The sequence below is a fragment of the Urocitellus parryii genome, chromosome 8, assembly GCF_045843805.1.
Source record: "Urocitellus parryii isolate mUroPar1 chromosome 8, mUroPar1.hap1, whole genome shotgun sequence".
Lineage (NCBI taxonomy): Eukaryota > Metazoa > Chordata > Mammalia > Rodentia > Sciuridae > Urocitellus > Urocitellus parryii.
Genome location: NC_135538.1, coordinates 70,641,376 through 70,660,026, shown reverse-complemented (window position 1 = coordinate 70,660,026; position 18,651 = coordinate 70,641,376). Strand labels below are relative to the sequence as shown.

Below are 18,651 nucleotides of genomic sequence, written 5' to 3'. Positions count from 1 at the left end.
CCAGTAGAGTCACCTGAGGAAGAGATGACAGATCCCTAGGAGGGCTGGAAACTCTGGGCTTTGCAGTTATCTCAAGAAAGCACGGGAGCTGATGTTTCTTGCTTTTTCTCCTACGTGTCTGCCCTGTGTTGTGTGAAGTTGGTGCAGGAAGGGTTCTATGTTCTAGAAGTTGATCTGGGGAAGGTGCTACAGGCCCAGCGGGGCCCCACTTGCCCGGCTCAGGGCTGGTTTCAGCTCCCCTGGTCTTCCCTGACAACTGAGTCTACCTGCCCAAAGCTGACCTCAGAGTCTGTCTTGGCAGCCTCAGTTTCCCCTCCAGTCCCATCTCCACCTACCCAAGCAGCTGACCTCCAGGGACAGCCCCTCCAGCATGCTCCATGCAGGCCCCCAGTGAGCTGTCTAGGACACAAGCCTGAAACTGTCATTCCTCAGTCTAGGCTGTGCTGTTGAGAGACAGAAGGCAGTACAGCCTTCCTGGAGCTGCCCCTGCCCATCACTGCCCCAGCCCTTCGAAGCTCTCTGTGCCCCTGCCCTGCACTCCCTCCTGGTCTAGACATGCCCACCTGGGAGTAATACAGCCTTGCGGAGCTGCTCCAGTTCCATGAGCACTTTCTCCCTGGATTATCTCCCCACTTTCCCCTGGCCCTCAAGGGCTCACCGCTACACCTGCTCCACACTCCGTACAGGTATGGCCTCCTGAATGCAGGCATTTCAGGTCCTCTCTCTAGGCAGAATGGGCCATACCCTCACTTCACCAACTCCATCAGCTGGGACATCCTAGTTGCTTTTGCGGTGCATGGGTACACTTAAATCCCCAATGTTTCCTCAGGAGGCTGTTAGCTGCTTGAGAATAATATGTGGTTTCAGATAAAGAATGTAAAAAGGACTCCAATAATGTGAGCTTCCCAGGCAAAAGTGGCTCTCCTCAGAGCAGCCCTCCCCTATGGTACTCCCACAGCTCCAGGACTTTCTTTCCTAGCAACCCTCATAATTTGTTCCCACATGCGGATTTCATTAACCCTGGATGAAATGTTCTGCTCCCCTAAATAGGACTCAGGAGTAAGCAAGTCAGGCATGATCCTTAGAGTTTATGCTCAAACAGATATTTGTATTCCCATGTTTCTGGCAACATTGTTTGTGATATCCAAAATATGAAAACAACCCATATGCCCACCCATGGATGAATGGATAAACAAAATGTGGTATAAACATAGGAGAGAATATTATTCCACTTTAAAAAGGAAGAAAATCCTGTCACATGTTGTAACACAGATGAACTTCTAAGACATTATGCTAAGTGAAATAAACCAGTCACAAAAGTTCATTGAAAACTGTACCTCGAATAGTCAAAATCATAGGAACAGAAACTAGAATAATGGTTGCCACGGGGAACAGAGAGTTTTGCTTAGTGGCTCTGGAGTTTCAGTTTGGGAAGATGAAAACATTATGGAAATGCTGACAATGGTTACACAGTAATATAAAGGTACTTAATATCGCCAAATGTACACTTAAAAGTAGTTAAAATGGTAAATTTTATGTTACATGTATTTCACCAAAATTTTATTTATTTTCAGCTCTACTGAGGTATGACTAACAAAACTACATAAATTTAAAGTGCACAATATTTTACAACTTGTAAAAATTAAAATTTAATTTTTAAATTTTTTCCTAACAAATGGAGGAGAAACCCTGGGCCTCTGGAAGTTCTAACCAGGGCACACAACTGCATCAGGCAGCTGGTTGCTTAAACAAGGTATTTTTGTTTCAACTGATCCCTGGGATTATTAGGAAGCTGCTAGATTTTTAATCTTTTCTCTTCCCAGACTGAAAAGGTTATCCAAGGGTATCTCATCTTAGACAATTTCCTCTCCTCAATTACTTTTAAACATCAATCCACAAGGAAGTCCTCTTTGGTAATAAAGATGGGAATGAGGACACACCCACAACAATGAGCTATCTGGGGACATCTTGGTTTAAATGCCCTGCTCAGTGTGCATGGTGCTAGAGGAGGGGGTATTGGGCTCTGTTGCTAAACAGGACCCTGTCACAGGGAAACTTTTTTTTTTTTTTTTTTTTTTTGGAGGGGGATATTGAGAATTGAATCCAGAGATACTTTATCACTGAGCTAAGTCCCCAGCCTGTTTGTTTGTTTTAAGACAGAGTCTCACTAAATTGCTTACAGTTTCACTAAATTGCTGAAGCTGGCTGGCCTCAAACTTGCAATCCTCCTGCCTAAACCTTCCAAACCCCTGGGATTACAAGCATACACCACCACACCCATCAGAACCTTGTAGAGTTGCACAGCGTCACCTATGTGCTATCTGCCCAGCCTTCTTCCTCACAGCTCCCTTACCCTGAGCAATGTTGATAGAGACCCAGATAGAGGCATGGGTGGAATGGGGACTCCTGGGAGGAAGATTCCTTGGCTCTAAGCCATCTCTAGATGCCCCCAGGAATTATAGGTTACAAAGACCAATTGAAGCCACAGGTAGGAGGCCACCTTATGGGATTTTCCCGTCTTACCTGCTTAGCCAATTTCCCAGCACAGCAAATTTTACTTATGGGCTAAAAGTGGCATGGAGCCCCCATAGGTGTGCTCCCCTCCCTGTTTCATCCAAGTGACAACTGGACATCTAGGAAAGGACGGATGTTCCCACTCTGCTTTGGTAACTGCAATCTTGACAGTTGATGTGTCTTAAAGTCTTCAAGCACTCGGTGGGAGGTGAAGCCTCCTTCCCCTGCAAGGGCCTCTCTCTCCAAGGTCAGAACCCTTCCTGAGGGTCAGAAGCTTACCTAGGCAGGGGTAGAGGACTGTCCTGACCCTCCCCATTCTGGGGACCCCCACCAATGGGCCCAGCAGATGCAGTGATCAGGGCACAGAAAGTCCAATATGCTCTTCAAACGGGGCTTGGGGAAGGGGCCCCCGACTGGGGCTGCAGCTGGTTACATGGCTCTGCTCAGAGCCAGTTTTTCTGGGAATGAGGCAGATAGTCCTTCACCTGCCATTCCTGAGAGCTGGCTCCTGCTTTCTCCCAAAGGAGAGACTGTTTTTATAAGACTTTCAGTTTTGCAGCAGAGGTTACAGAAAAACCCAAAGTTCTGCCACCAACTATTAGCCCCCTGTGCCCCAGTATGCTTTAGTCACAGGGCTTCTATACCACTCACACCCAGGCACACTCGCCCCACAGCACCTCCATGAGGCAGGTCCACTTAGGAGTTTTGAGGACCCTGGGCACTTTTGCCTTCAGGCACCTCTTCCTGTATGCAAAGTATATAAAATATAAAAAATACATATATTTTAACAATTGCATGGATATAAAGATGAATATGTTAATAGAATATAGTAAAATGATTTCTTCTGCCTAAAATTTCGGTTTCCTTCTGATTTTAAAAGAAAACTTTTGGTGGTTTTCTAACACCAGCGCCACCTCTAGCTCCCGGGCTCCTACTAAAGAAGAAGCCAGGTAAATAAGGAGGTCTTTCTACCATGGCTAAGCCGCTCCCAAGAGTGCACCTCCTACTGGAGGGGTGAAGACACCTCATCGTTACAGGCCTGGTATTGTGGTATTTCGTGAAATTAGACGTTATCAGAAATCCATTGAACTTCTGATTCGCAACTCCCCTTTCAGCGTCTTGTGCGAAAAATTGCTCAGGACTTCAAAACAAATCTGCGCTTCCAGAGTGCAGCTATTCGTGCTTTGCAGAAGGCAGGCAAGGCCTATCTGGTTGGCGTTTTTGAAGACACCACTTGTGTGGCCTCCATGCCAAAGTGTAACAATTATGCCAAAAGACATCCAACTAGCACACTGCATATGTGGAGCACAGGCTTAAGAATTCACTATGATGGGGGCTGGGGTTGTAGCTCGGTGGTTGAGCGCTGGCCTTGGGTGGGTGAGGCACTGGATTCAATCCTCAGCATCATGAGAGGTGGGAGGGAAAGGGAGTGAGAAGGGAAATCGCATGGAAATGGAAGGCGATCCTCAGGGTTATACATAAGGACATATAAGAGGAAAGGAGGGGTAAGACAAGATAATACAAATCGAAGAAATGATTTACAGTAGAAGGGGTAGAGAGAGAAAAGGGGAGGGGAGGGGAGGGGAGGGGAGGGGGGATAGTAGAGAATAGGACAGACAGCAGAATACATCAGACACTAGAAAGGCAATATGTCAATCAATGGAAGGGAAACTGATGTGATACAGCAATCTGTATACGGGGTAAAATTGGGAGTTCATAACCCACTTGAATCAAATTGTGAAATATGATGTATTAAGAACTATGTAATGTTTTGAACGACCAACAATAAAAAAAAAGTCCTCAGCATCACATTAAAAAATAAATAAATAAAATAAAGATATTGTGTCCATCTACAACTAAAAAAATATTTTTTAAAAATTCACTATAATGGGAGCGGGGATTGTGGCTCAGAGGTGGAGTGCTGGCCTGGCATGAGTGAGGCACTGGGTTTGATCCTCAGCACCACATAAAATAAAATAAAAATATTGTGTCCACCTGTAACTAAAAAATAAATATTTTTAAAAATTCACTATGATGGGAATATTTCATTCTCAAAAAAATTTTTTTCTCTTCTTCCCGTTATTGGTAGTTCGGAAGTTAGATGTTTTTTTTTCCAAAGGCTCAAAAGATACCTAAGTATATGATTGTGAATGGAAAAACAGGGGACAGAAATCAGGTATTGGTCGGTTTTTCATTTTCATTGTGTGTAAATTTTTTTCTTTTCTTCTTTTTCTCTTTCTTTTTATCTTATTTTATTATTTATTTATTTATTTTTAAATTTTGTGGTGCTAGGGATTGAACCCATGGCCTTGTGCATGTGAGGCAAGCACTCTAACTACTTAGCTACATCCTCAGCCCTGTGTGAGAATTTTTAATATAAATGCAGGGATATAGAGCAAAAATTTTTTAGTGAACAAGTTTCAGTAGTTCAACTTTATAACAATTATAAATAAAACTGTTAAAATTTTCTGGACAATGCCAGCATTTGGATTTTTTAAAACAAGTAAATTTTTTATTAACAGGAACTAAATGGTGTTTGTAGCATTTTTATCACAGTAGATGCCACCCATTCACGAGACTTTTCTGAGTTGTCCTACATGCAAGTACATGTTTTTAATGTTGTCTTCTGTGCTGTTTCTGTAAGTTTGCTATTAAAATACATTAAACTGTAAAAAGAAAATAAAATAGGGCTAGGGATAAAGCTCAGTTGGTAGAGTGCTTGCCTCACATGCACAAAGCCCTGTGTTCAACCCCCAGCACCACCAAAAAATAAAATAAAATAAAACTTTTGGAGGGAACCTTAAAAGTGTTGTGGCTAGAGCCTCCCCTGTCTATTGTCTATTCCAGTTCTGCATCAAGGGACATTCGAGTAGAGACAAGAGACCTGGCTAAGTGGGAGGGTTCAACCTTCCCAGTAGTGTGACCTGGGCCACTCATTTCACCTTTCTGTGCCTCAGTTTCCTTACCTGGGAATTATAATATTGTCTAACTCAAAGAGTTTATGAGAGGATTACATTAAAACTATATATGGGGAGGGGAAGATCATATATGGGCTGGGGACACAACTCTTTAGTAGAGGGCTTGTCTTGAATGTATGAGAACCTGGGTTTGATCCCAGTGCTTGGGGTGGAGAGTTACATTATATAAGTACCTTGGTTGAAGTGATGCCTGGCACAGATGCTCTCTATAACAGAGTTAGCTGTCATTTACATTCTTGCTGTGGTTGCTCCTAGCCACCTTGCTAACCCTCTGAACTTTTAACCAGCACTGTTCTAGAAAAGCAAGGTGGGGCTTCCAGTTTATAGGGATATCTCACTTAGATTCCTTGGAGCAGAAACAACCATTTTAAAGCTGGTCATTCAGTAAAAGGAATTTATTATAAAATTCCTTGGCAGAATTGCCCATGGTTAACCCCCTAGGAAATCTGAACTACCAGAAATCTGGTGGTGTCCTCTTGACCTGAGAGGGTAAATGAGGTTACCAGTGGGAACGAGGAATCACAGGACTGTAATCTGCCGCCTACTCTTCTCCATCTGTTTAGCAGGTGCCAGAACTCAGGGAATTTAGTGCCTTTTAAAATGTAAAGGCCTCTGGGATAAATTAATTTCTTAATCCCTTAACAGTCACACAAGAGGAAGGTCTGACAGCTGGGTTTTCTGAGGGGACAAGAACGAATATGTGTCAGGGTCTTTACATACATTATCTTGCTTAATCTGGACAACAGCCCCATTCTTAGGGATTACTGTCCCCATTTTATAAACAAGCAAACAGAGGCTCAGAAAGGGTTGGTGACCTGCCTAAAGGTCATCCTACTCCTTCCTACTGCCCCCAGAGAACCATGAGTCCTGAGAAAGGATCAAGGGCAGAGAGAAAGGCAAAAGGAAAGCAGCCTGCCTGGGTCTGTATCTGCCGTAGCTAATCTGCTGAAACGCTCTGGGTTTCAGTTTCCCCTCAGGTACAAGTAGGGAGTTGACCCAAGGATCCCATGCAACTCACTTTGCTTACCCTCTTCCCTACCTGGCCAGACAGCAGGCAACTGCTATGTCTGACTGTGTCTGTCCCCACAAAATGCATACATTGAAATCCTAACCCCAAAGGTGGTGGCATGGGGAGGTGAGACCTCCGGGAGGTGATCAGGCCTTGGGGGTGGGGCCCTTTCACGTATGGGATTTGTGACCTTCTAAAAGAGACCTCAGAAAAGTCCCCCCACCCCTTTCCTAATGTGAAGTGAGAAAGCGCTGTCTATGAACCAGAAAGTGGGCCCTCCCTCATCAGACCCAGAAGGTCAGTGCTTTGATCTTGAACTTCCAGCCTCCGGAACTGGGAGAAGGAATTTTTCTATTGTTTCAAAGGTACCCAGCCTGTGCTAATTTGTTATGGCAGCCCAAACTAGGATGCAGGGTCCCCTGTGGCATTTCTTTAGTTCCTGAGGAGTCACCAGTGTTGCCTCCCCTCCCTGACCTCAAAAGCAGCATCACTCCTTTGGGGGCAGGTGTGTTGAGCGGTCTTTATAATGTGTTAGATGGCTCAGAAACCTCCAGCTAGCCAGAGCAGCCAAGCAGAGGAACTGTTTTGTATCCAGATCCTCCCTGCCTGCTGTTTTTTTTTTTTTTTTTAGCAAAAGAAAGCTGGCAGCAGCAGCTGGTCTCCTTTGTGAAGGTAAACAGCTGAGTCACCCACTTCTCCTTCACTCAACAGCTCCACCACTTCCTGCCGGCTCTCTCTACTCAAGGAAGAGTGATTCCACAAGCTGGGTTGGGCTTCTCTGACTGTGAGGGGGAAAATCACCTGCCCCCAGGAGGGACTGTGGCTGAGAGAACCAGAAGGGGCAGCATGTGCAGTGGCCCTGGGGACAAGGCCCCACCCAGCAGTGAGGGGAGGACATGGTCCTACCTCCAAAGGCTGGCCTCATGCTGAAGTCGTGGTCATCCACTCTGAGAAGCTGCTGAGGTTTTCCTGTTCCGATTTTGGTCATGTCGAGGTTCTTTTTGTAAGAGTTACTGCAAAGAAAAACCCGAAAACAGGATCTATCTGTATGTAGGCAACTTTTCTCCATCCTGCCTTGTCCTTCTCAGCCAGGGAGAGGGAGGGCTGAAGGACCCCACCACCACCACCTAGAACCCTCACAGGAAGACCACCCTGAGGACCAGGCCTTCCTAAGGTGGACGACCTCCTGGGCAGAGCAGCATTCTACCTGGCACAAGGCTCCTAAATGTCTTGCCGAAAGTTTTGATTGAATGAAAATAGTGGGTTTGAGTGTTGGGGGATGCTTTTTATTTTATTTTTTTTTAATTTCTCATATGTTATTATAGTATTGGTTTTGTGATTAATATGTTTCTGAGGAAAATGTGGTCAAAGTTTTAAAATAATGGTTTTTGGGGCTGGGGTCGTGGCTCAGTGGCAGAGCGCTTGCCTAGCATGTGGGAGGCCCTGGGCTCGAATCTCAGCACCGCATATAAATCAATGATTAAAATAAAGGTCCATCCACAGCTAAAACAAATATAAAATAAAACAATGTTTTTATCCAGCCAGACCTGATGCTTCTTCCATCAGTCCCAGTGGCAGGTTTGCAGAGGCCCTGGGGGGCCTCCGTCCCAGGACAGATAGGCAAAGTCAGCAGGTCAGGGCCATGGGTGGATTGAGTTGCTCTGAACACCCAGCAAGATGGTGACGGCCAGAGCTGCCACCCAGCACTGCAGGCCCTGGTTCTTTCTAGACCCTGGTCTTCGCCTCAACCACACACAATCCCAAAGCAGTCAAATCCAGAACACTCTACAGCAATTGTCTACTGACAAGGTTATCAAGGTTAAAAAGAGAAAGAAAAGGATAGAAAAAAAAATAAAGAATGAAGAAAAGAAGAGGAGGGCGGGAGGGGAAAGAGGAAAAGAAGGGAAGAGGGGAAACACACAGCCAACCCAATCCACAGCATCTCGTCTGCTCTTCCTACAGGCTCACTGGCTTGTGCCTAACACCTGAGTTATTTTACATGTGTCTCACTTAACCTTCTAAAAGGGTTGGGTCTGAGTTCAGCTCTGTGTCTATCATACTAAGCACAATGCCTGGTACACAGTGGGTATTCAATAAATGGGATCAGCATGACAGGACAATGGCTTCTAGAAGGAATTTTAACCAGTTTCATTTTAGCCTATTTGGTCAAAATTATCCAGATGGTTCTCAGGCCTAACCACATATTAGGGTCATTCTTGGAGCTTTCAAAAATCCTGGTGCTCTGGCCACAACCCAGACCAATCAAATCCATATCTCTGAGTGGGACCTGAGCATCAGCATTTTTTAAAGTTCCCCGGCTAATCCCCAGAGAGCCAAGGCTGAAGAGCACTGCTCTAAACTAAGCATTTTTAGATCATGCAATCCCTTGCGACAATAAACTCTATCTGGCTTTGTGTCTTGTTGATTAGACCAGTGATTTTCAAACCTTGCTACTAACAATAATCACCTGGGGAGGTTGTCAAACTTCTGAAGCCTACCCAATCCCAAGCCTAGAGATTTGGATTTAATGGGTTTGGTCACAGCACTGAGAGGTTTCAAAACCCCTGGTGATTCCAAGGTACAGCCATGTTTAAGAACCCCTAGGACACACTTGAATCCAATACCTGGGAAAGAGTCCAGGGAACTGCCTAGAGCTCCTGTTCATGCTGATGATTTAGGTGTAAAAAGGTGAGAAAACCAATTCACATGCGGAAAGAACTTGATTGCCTCTCAGGGACTGCGATTCTGCTACATGCAGCATATAGAAGATTTTCAGAAATAAACGAAGAGGTTTCGAGTGTTCATTTGTCCATACCCCAATTTCACTCTCCATGTCATTACACTTTATCCGCTTTTGAAACAAATGTGCGTGTTTCCAATTTAAACTGTAAGAGGAAGGCAGCATGTTTCCCCTCTTGGGATCTTGGAGACCTCTCCCTGTGAAATTCTTAATTCACTCTCTACCAGCTCTGCCTCAGATGGTGTGATTCAAAGGGAAATCAAAGCTGTGCTGATCAGTAAAGAAGCCACTAGTCACATGTGACTGTTTAAATTTTAATTAAAATTAAATTAATATTCAGTTTCTCAGTTATACTAGCCATATATATGTGCTAGTGGCTACTAATCTGAATAGTGCAGATATATAACATTTCCGCAACATGCAAAAACCCTTTGTTAGTTCTGCACTAACTGGTGGAGGTTGGGTTGCCCGGGCCCCAAACAGATTCCACTGTAAGCCCCACTCTGGGAACCGCCTGGCCCCCTTTTACAGCCCTAGACCTCCCAGTCATTCCCCCACTTCCGGTGAGGGCTCTGGCACCACCTGTTTCTCTTCATTCTGTCCCTCCCAAATGTCGACATACATATAGACTGCCCTTCTACACTCTGGCACAGTTCCTAGATTCCTGGTCTCCAGTTCATTTGCTCAACATGTTCGGATGCACTACTGTTCGGCCCATCTCTGTTCCAGTCATGGGGAGGGGCATATACCCTGTCCTCACAGGGCTTATAACCTAGTGGGAGACATGACAATTGAACAAGTGGACAGATGAATAAAGTAACTCCAGGAAGGGCCAAGTGCCATAAAAAATGACAAGCAGAGAGATGGGTTGGGGTAGAGAGCTCATTAGAAGGTGGCAGAGAAGTGTGAAACCAGGAAGGAGTGAGGGAGGGAGATGGGGAGCTTGAGAAGATCTGAAGGAAGAGAGAACAGCATGGGTGGTGCCCTGGAACAGTCTAGCTGTGAGCAGAGCCTCCTCACCCAGCTCATTCAGTTTCATCTAGTTTCTAATGCACTCACCCTCTACGCCTTGAACCCTGCTGCTATCTTCAAACTGCCCTGTTTTCACGTTCTTCAGCAATGGCGGTTCTGAAGGACCTGGGGGCTCAGCAGACATGCCTGACCCTCCTCCCCACAGAGCCCTTTGAGTTCTGCCCTCAACCCCCCCAGCTCCTCAGCTTCTCCCTCTTTCCGTGTGCACTCCAGTCAGCATTCAGTCTGGATTCCAGAGTCTCCCCTCTTGAACCTTTCCTGCACTGTAGGCAGAAAAACTGTCTATACCCCCTGTTCTCCTCTAACTCATATTTCATGCAAAATTTATTGACAGTGATAGCAATATAGGTGTTATATTCTTCTTCGACTCTTTCCTTTTTAAAAACAATGTTTGAAGACCTAACCTTTCAAGCAGTCTTAGGTTCACAGCATGGCTGATTCCTACCTTCCTCCTGCCCTCCCAGGTGTACCTCCCCCACCACAGTGGTGCATTTGTGACTACTGATGAACCTGCACTGGCATATTTCTCATTTGTGCTTACATTAGGGTTCACTCTTGGTGATGGATGTCAGTGAACATGGACAGACCCATAAGGACATGCAGCCACCACGACGGCATCATACAGAACAGTTTCACCATCCTAAGGATTCTGCCCAAAACAAACAAACAAACAAAAAAAGCCCCACAAAAACTGATTCCCTCCTACAAGAAACACTCATTTCCCAAAGATGAGCTCCAACACTGCTGTCACCTCCTCACTCACCAGCATTTCTCTCCCAACTCACGCCCACCCGCAGGTCCTGCAGTGGCCCTGCTAGAACAGGCAGAACCTGGCTCCATTAAAAACTTTGTCTTTTAGGACAAAGCAGTAGGACATGCTCTCTCAGTCTCCATTGCTGCCTCCCTTCCTCCTCAGCCCATCCAGGGTCCTCAAGACCCTGTCCTAGCCACCTTTTCTTCTCTCCCTGCACTCATTTCATCAGGGTTACCTATGCCAGTGGTTTATATTGTCATCAATATGCTGATGGTTACTAAGTAATCGTCATCTCTCTGCTCTAGCCCTTTACATCCAACAATTACCTAACTGAACACCTGCGGTTGAATGTCCTAGAGGCATTTAGACCACACATCCAGCGCAAGTGTGTAATCCCAACAGTTTAGGAGGCTGAGGCGAGAGGATTGCAAGTTCAAAGGTAGCCTCGAAACTTGGTGAGGCCCTAAGCAACTTAGTGAGACCCTGTCTCAAATTTTTTAAAATTAACAATAAAGGGCTAGTAATATGGCTCAGTGGTTAAGCTCCTGGGGGTTCAATCCCTGGTAGAAAGGAAAAGAGGGGAGGGAGAGGAGGGAAGGAGAAGAGGGGGAGGAGGGAAGGGGGAGGAGGAGAGGAGAGGAGGAGGGAAGGGGAGGAGGGGAGGAGGAAGGGGGAGGAGGAGAAGGAGGGGAGGAGGAAAGGGGAGGAAGGGGAGGAGGGGAGGAGGAAAGGGGGAAGAGGGGGAGGAGGGGAGGAGGAAAGGGGAGGAAGGGGAGGAGGGGAGGAGGAAAGGGGGAAGAGGGGGAGGAGGGGAGGAGGAAAGGGGAGGAGGGGGAGGAGGGGAAGGAGGGGGAGGAGGGGAGGAGGAAAGGGGAGGAGGGGGAGGAGGGGGAGGAGGGGAGGGGAGGAGGGAAGGGGAGGAGGGGAGGAGGGAGGGAGGGAGGAGGAAAGGGGGAAGAGGGGGAGGAGGGGAGGAGGAAAGGGGAGGAGGGGGAGGAGGGGGAGGAGGGGGAGGAGGGGAGGAGGAAAGGGGAGGAGGGGGAGGAGGGGGAGGAGGGGAGGGAAGGAGGGAAGGGGAAGAGGGGAGGAGGGAGGGAGGGAGGAGGAAAGGGGGAAGAGGGGGAGGAGGGGAGGAGGGAGGGAGGGAGGGAGGAGGAAAGGGGGAAGAGGGGGAGGAGGGGAGGAGAAAGGGAGGGAGGAGGAAAGGGGGAGGAGAGGAGGAGGGAGGAGGAGAGGGGAGGGAGGGAGGGAAGAGGAGAGGGGAGGGAGGGAGGGAGGAAGAAAGGAAGAAAAGACAAACAACACATCCAGCTTGATGTGGGACGTATTAAGTGTGAAGTGACCTCTGTTGGAGGATGAGTGGATGATGATCAGAAAGAACTAAGAGACAGTATGGCTGCAGGGACACACAGGGGCCAGGTGGAACTTTGGACGTTACATGAAGTCTGTCTTTATCCAAAGGCAATAAAAAAGCAACCAAGGGTGTTGAGCAGATAGAGGAAGAGGCCACAATCAGATTTGCTTGTAGAAAGACTCACTGTAGCCACACACACCTGGAGGGAAATTTCAATTGAACTTCATCCCCTAGAGCTGGATGTGCGACTTGGAGGGTGTGTGTGGTCATGGCCAGGAACTTCCTCACTCACTCGTCTCTTCCCCAAGCCTGGCCTCCAGGAGTCAAGTGGGACTAGGCCTGGTTCTCTGGGCAGTGACAGTGTGAAGGGCCGTGACCATAAACCCCAGCAAAGACACCAGGGAAGGCGGATGAAGAGCTCAGCCAGGGGCTTAGCAGATCATAGACATTAAATTGTGAGTGCAGCCGGCTCACTGCCCCTCTGCCTCACAGGAGCAAATCCCTCTTGTCAACACAGTCTCCACATCTATTTAGAGAAGGATTAAGGAACCGGAAGTCCCAGAATGCCACTACCCCAATGAGAGAGAGGAGATTTAAATCCCACCACCATTAAGGGCTCAAAATTTTTGTAAGGGACCAGTTGTTTGATAACTCAAGTCACCAAGATGCTAGCCTTGGGCTCTTTGCCCAAGCAGGGGGCTCCATTCATCCTCTCACAGGTATGACCGCACTCACTACAGGCAGCCTTAGCCCTCAGAACCACAGCAGGTCAGCCAGACCTCCACAAGACTCAAATCCAGCCTTGTAGGGGAAGGTGAGAGTAGAAGAAAATGTGATCACCATGCCTTTGGAAGCAGGGCTGGGTCATGTTGTTGTGGTCTGTTTGGCAACAGTAGTTATCATGATAACCACGCCCTGGCACATGGCACCCCTTCTCTGTGCAGGCCCTGGCTGCGGGTTTAGACACACCTCACCCCTTTCTCATATCTCCTCTTCAACAGGAGAAACTGAGCAGGAAGATTAGGAAACACAGCCACATGGCCAGAGAGTGACAGAACCCGGTCTCAACCTGGCTCCCTTAACATTTTAACTCCTTTTCTTTCCCCAGACTCTTAGTAATGGGTCAAGGTCACTGGGTGGTCAGAGGGTGAATGTGTTTACTGGTCCAGCAAAACAGAACATGATGCAAACCAAGAGAAGGCAGGTGTCCCAAGGAGGCAGTAGATGGGAACATAAAACATGAAGAGGACTCCAGGCTCTGAAACCAGAGAGGACAAAGACTCCCACGGTCCAGAGCTTGGTTTATATTTTCAGCTCTCAAGGGAGAAGGAAAGCCAGCATGTGGTCACGAGGCCAATTTGTGCAGTAGTGGGGATAACATGGAGAGGAAGCAGGAAGAATAGAACAAAACAACAGCTGAGAGCAAGCACTCAGGGAGCTGCAGTGACTCAATAAGTAGGGATAGGAAGGATCAGGAAACTGAAAGCAGTCATCGAGACAGCCACTGCTAAGCAGAATAGTTGATTTGCATGAGCATCTTGGCCAGGGTAATGCCCAGAAGGCTGACAGGATACAAGAGGTCTTGACAGTGTGTGTGAGTGTGACCGTGTGTTACATGGGAGTGACTATGGGTGCAGGACATCTGTGGGGCATGTGACTGTGACCATGTACACTGTGTGTGTGACTATGAAAGCTTGTGTGTGGTGTGTGATGGGTGTGTATGACTGGGTATTCATGTTAGTGTGTGATCAGGACTTCTAAGAAGTAATGTAAGACTAAACAGAAAGAGTTGGTCATTTGACTAGTAGAGTGTACCTCCTCTGTGTCCATAATTACAGTAATTTTGGAAACTTAAGTGTCAGAGGCCTGACTGAAAGTTGTCACAGGGAGATACAGCTATGTAATTTTCTGACCATGTGCATTCCCAGGTAGATTCAGAAATGTCCAGAACTGTGTTCGGTATCCTTTTCCCCAGCTTTGGATCAAGAATTATTTTATGTTCTTTGAATATGTATGTTCATCTCTTCCCACTTTTAACACTTCCTGGGATGAATTCAAGAAAATGTCCTGCCCCTAAGAATCAGATTCAAGCTGACCTCCTGCCATGCAGGTGCCTGGAAATGAGACTCTTGGGTCTTCTAAGAAGTGATAGAGATGCTGCAGCTGAGGTCCCTGAGAATCCCAGGGCTCCTGCTGAACCCCAGTACCATTATCGGGATAGACAATTTCAGATGATACTTTTCCTCCAGTCCTAGTACACTGGGTACCTATGTTCTAGTCCTTGGAGTCACCAGCACACTGTGTAACTTATTCATGCTCCTGAGTCACTGTTTATGCTCCTGTAAAATGAGCCCCTGTGGGCAATTTCCTAATGCATGTTCTATGGGACAGGAATTCCACAAGACAGTTGTTGTTGTTTCTAAAAAATACTACAACACTTACCCCCCTCTTCAAGTTTCACAATGTCTATTTGCATAATGAAGTTTTTAGAAGTTCTGCTGCAAAGACGTCTGTTTAAAATGACCTACACCAGGATTTCCCAATCCCCTTTGACCCCAGAACCTCCTCTTCACACATCACCTGTTCGCATGGCTTAAAATTAGAGCTTGGGGAAGTGGCTGGACCACGTGACCTCCAAGGTCCTTCCAAGCCTATGATTCTAGCCACGAAACCAGGATAAGCCCTCCAGGGTGGGCCTCTTTCCTCTCCTTCTGGAAGATTTGATCTGTTTGCTTTTAGGCTGAGTACGAATAGGCCTTACAGAATATTTATGTCTCCTAGAAAAGCAGTCTCTACGGGGTGCCAGAGATAGAGATTATAACTCTTATTTGTATTTTTCCTAAAAATAAGGAAGCAATCAAATCTTAATTTAATGTACACATGTATAAAAGTACATGCATATAATCTGTAAGTAAATATACACTGTAGGCATCATTTCAAATATTATACATATAATTTTTTTAAATGTTTTTTAGTTGTTGATGGACCTCTGTTTTATTTATTTATATGTGGTGCTGAGAATTGAGCCCAGTGCCTCACACATGCTAGGCAAATGCTCTATCACTGAGCCACAACCCCAGCCCTACATTTTTTTCCTAGGAGTTCAGGATATATATATATATATATATATATATATATATATATATATATATATATATTTTTTTTTTTTTTTTTCCCTCATGCCAAAATATTTGATTGTAATTGTTTAGCAGGCCTCTATGGTTCCTACTGGACATAATCCTGAGAAACAAAGCAGCACAATCTAAGAAGGGTAAAGAGATTTTTACCCATCATCTACGCCTATCTGCCTTAATTCAAAACGCTGTGGCTGAACAGAGGCATCTGAACGCAAGGCTCAATCTAGTCCAGCTTCCTTCTTGCTGTGCCACACAGTCTTTGTGCTTTTATTCTGGCTGGGAAAAGCTTCCAATAGGACATTTAAGGATGTGTCCCCCAGCCCTCCTCCCTGTGCCACAGCTGCTACTGCAGAGTGGCCTCCTTCCCCTCCCTCCTGACCTTACCTTGGCTTGGGCATTTCCAGCTGTCCTGTCCATCTCTTCCTCCTGGGCTTTCTGCTCTCCACAAGAACCATCAGGCAAAACAAAAACAAAAAGAGTCTTGTAAAATAAGGCATTTTGTCTACGTCTACAATGCAACAGCCTGCTTTCCAGTGACCTTCAATGGGGCAGGTCTTCCCTGGCTCAACCATTGATTCCGTCTTCAGCCTCCTGACGGTGCTGCTCCGAGGGGCTGCAAGGGCATGGTTGGTGAGGCTGATTTCCCGAGTCACTATTTGATTCTGGTGCCTCTTCCACCCACACACACCACCCACCAGGCCATGACACAAACACCAGGCTTTGCCTTCCGTGCTGTTAGAGATTGGCCATTAGTCAAGAAGTTTGCCCTCCTGGGAAACTCTGCTTCCGTTCAACCCTAGAACGGCTTTGGCTAAAACTGTTATATAAAAAAAAAAAAAAAATTAAATCTCTTGAACATGCCAGCTTTTTTGCTGAGATCATTAATCCATCTCTCTGGCGGCATAAAACCAGTCTGTCACATCAGCAGGGAGTCAGCGTGGATTTGTGCATGGAGAGGAGTGCACGAACATGTTCAGGAGATGCTAAGAAACACATGAATGACCTGTTTTCAGAATGTTGCTTTCTTTCTTGGTTTAAGAATGTGCTTCTCTGACGGAGAAGGATTCCTGCTTTTCCCCAAATACACACTTTTTTGTTTGTTTGTTTTCAGTGAAAACATATTTTATCAAATCATAAAACATATTCTTGTTTTGTAGCGCATAAACCAAATGCAAATTCATGATTATGTAAACTCTTTTTCCTATCATGAGTGTTAAATTAACTTTGGTCTCTGACCTTGAAATGTGTGAAGTCAAACATCATAAATTAGGTTTGATTCCTGTCCTGCAATATGGAATTATGTACATTAGAAGTGCAGAGATATATACAGTTAGGTTTAACTGCAGAACAAAATACTGCATGTTTAAAAACTATTTATTGCTTGTTTCTGTATCCTAGAAATAGAGAATCTAGTGTGGTAGGAATGTAGGGAGATGGGAACAGAGGCAAGAAGGGAGAGGCAGAATGGAAACAGAATTGTGGTTTATCCTGTAGGGAAGAAAGAATCGAAAGCAGCAAAGCAGGACAACACAATCCATTTCAACTTTTTAAGGAATCCCTACTTAGGATAAGTTGGAACAGGAAAACTATAAAAACTAAAATGGATGAGATCCTTCTTGAAGGGAAGGAGAAAAGAAGAGGAATGAGATTACCAAGTTAGTTCGGAAGTGAAGTACATTTGGTGACTCCTACTCTAGGTGATGAGAGAATGGGAGAGAGAAATCAACGACAGCAAAATTCTCATTTGCAGGTAGGTCTGGAAGTTTAGTTGGAGGGTACTACCAATAACTGATGATGTCCATTATAGGTGGGCAAGCGTGGTGGTGAGATGAGATAAATATTGACTAGTGGAAGTTTGAGGAGACATCAGACTTCTAGATGGCCAGCAGCAGCTAGAGTCTGAGCCTGAGGCTCAGGAAAAAGGCATGGAATGGAGAAATAGTTTTGGAGTCATTAGGATAGGATGGTAGTTTAACCCCAAGAAAGAGTGAGATCTTGGGCTGGGGATGTGGCTCAAGCGGTAGCGCGCTCGCCTGGCATGCGTGCGACCTGGGTTCGATCCTCAGCACCACATACCAACAAAGATGTTGTGTCCGCCGAGAACTAAAAAATAAATATTAAAACTCTCTCTCTCTCTCTCTCTCCTCTCTCACTCTCTCTTAAAAAAAAAAGAAAGAAAGAAAGAAAGAAAGTGAAATCTTTAAAAAAAAAAAGAGTGAGATCTTTCAGGGGCATAGAAAAAGCCCATGTTTCAGCACAGGATCTTGGAAAATCTATGCTTTTTTTCTTTTCTTTTTCATTTTATGGATTGAACCTAGGGGTGTTTTACCACTGAGCTACATTCCCAGCCCATTTTATTTTATATTTTAGACAGGGGCTCTCTAAAATGCTAAGGCTGGCCTTGAACTTGTGACTCTCCTACCTCAGCCTCCTGTGTTGCTAGGATTACAGGCATCTGCTACTGCACCCTGCAGAACTGATACTCTTGAAGGATCCATAGGGCAGCCAGAACAAAAGGAGAGAAGAACAAGAAGTTGGCTATGAAACCAAAGAGGGAAAGTTTCAGGAAGAGGATAGTTAACAGTCAGTGCAGTGAAGAGCAAGGTGAGAGCAGGAGACAGCTACTGAACCTGCCAACTTGGACATCATTCCTGACATGTGCAGTTTCGGTTGTGGGATGTGCTGGGAGGGCAAATTACAATGTAATTACAAATTGTAATTATAAATCACAATGGGAGTGGGAATGCATTTGTACAGGGACTCTCTTTCAGTGGTTCCCAAATCTGGCTATTTCTCAAAATTATCCAGGGAATTTTTATTTTATTGCTTACAGTAATGGGGATCAAACCCAGATCAGAAATTTTAAAATTTAGCAGTGAAATATGAGAACAAAGTTCTTTTTTATGGGTTTTGTTCAAAAAGATGTTTTTCCTTTCTTCCACTTGTAATAAGTCTCTAAAGGACCAACCGGAACTCTAGAATTGTGCCTGGATGTTGTTAATTTTCAAGAAATAGTTGTTTTGTTACTATTCTTATGAATAGTTCATAAGAACTATTGTGATAACAGTATAGAGAGAACCACAGATGGATGGTATAACTTTTTACCACAACTTTATTGAATTATCATTTATAT

General features: G+C 45.5%; 1 protein-coding gene across 3 annotated transcripts in view; it reads right to left on the bottom strand.

Moving 5' to 3' along the window:
* LOC113198419 (gamma-aminobutyric acid type A receptor subunit rho2) overlaps window positions 1–16,258 on the bottom strand; it is a 59,094-nt gene extending 42,836 nt beyond the window's left edge. The window contains exons 1-3 of one of the 3 annotated variants that reach the window (XM_026411154.2): window positions 16,057–16,258; window positions 15,903–15,953; window positions 7,408–7,514 (exon numbers count right to left, since the gene is read on the bottom strand). In XM_026411154.2, the coding sequence (XP_026266939.1) occupies window positions 7,408–7,514; window positions 15,903–15,916 (121 nt within the window). In that variant the 5' untranslated portion in view covers window positions 15,917–15,953; window positions 16,057–16,258. Of the gene's footprint in view, window positions 1–7,407; window positions 7,515–10,814; window positions 10,878–15,902 lie in introns of those variants that run through there. The other 2 variants (XM_026411147.2, XM_026411163.2) reach the window with 2 other exon arrangements.
* Window positions 16,259–18,651: the final 2,393 nt, after the last annotated feature.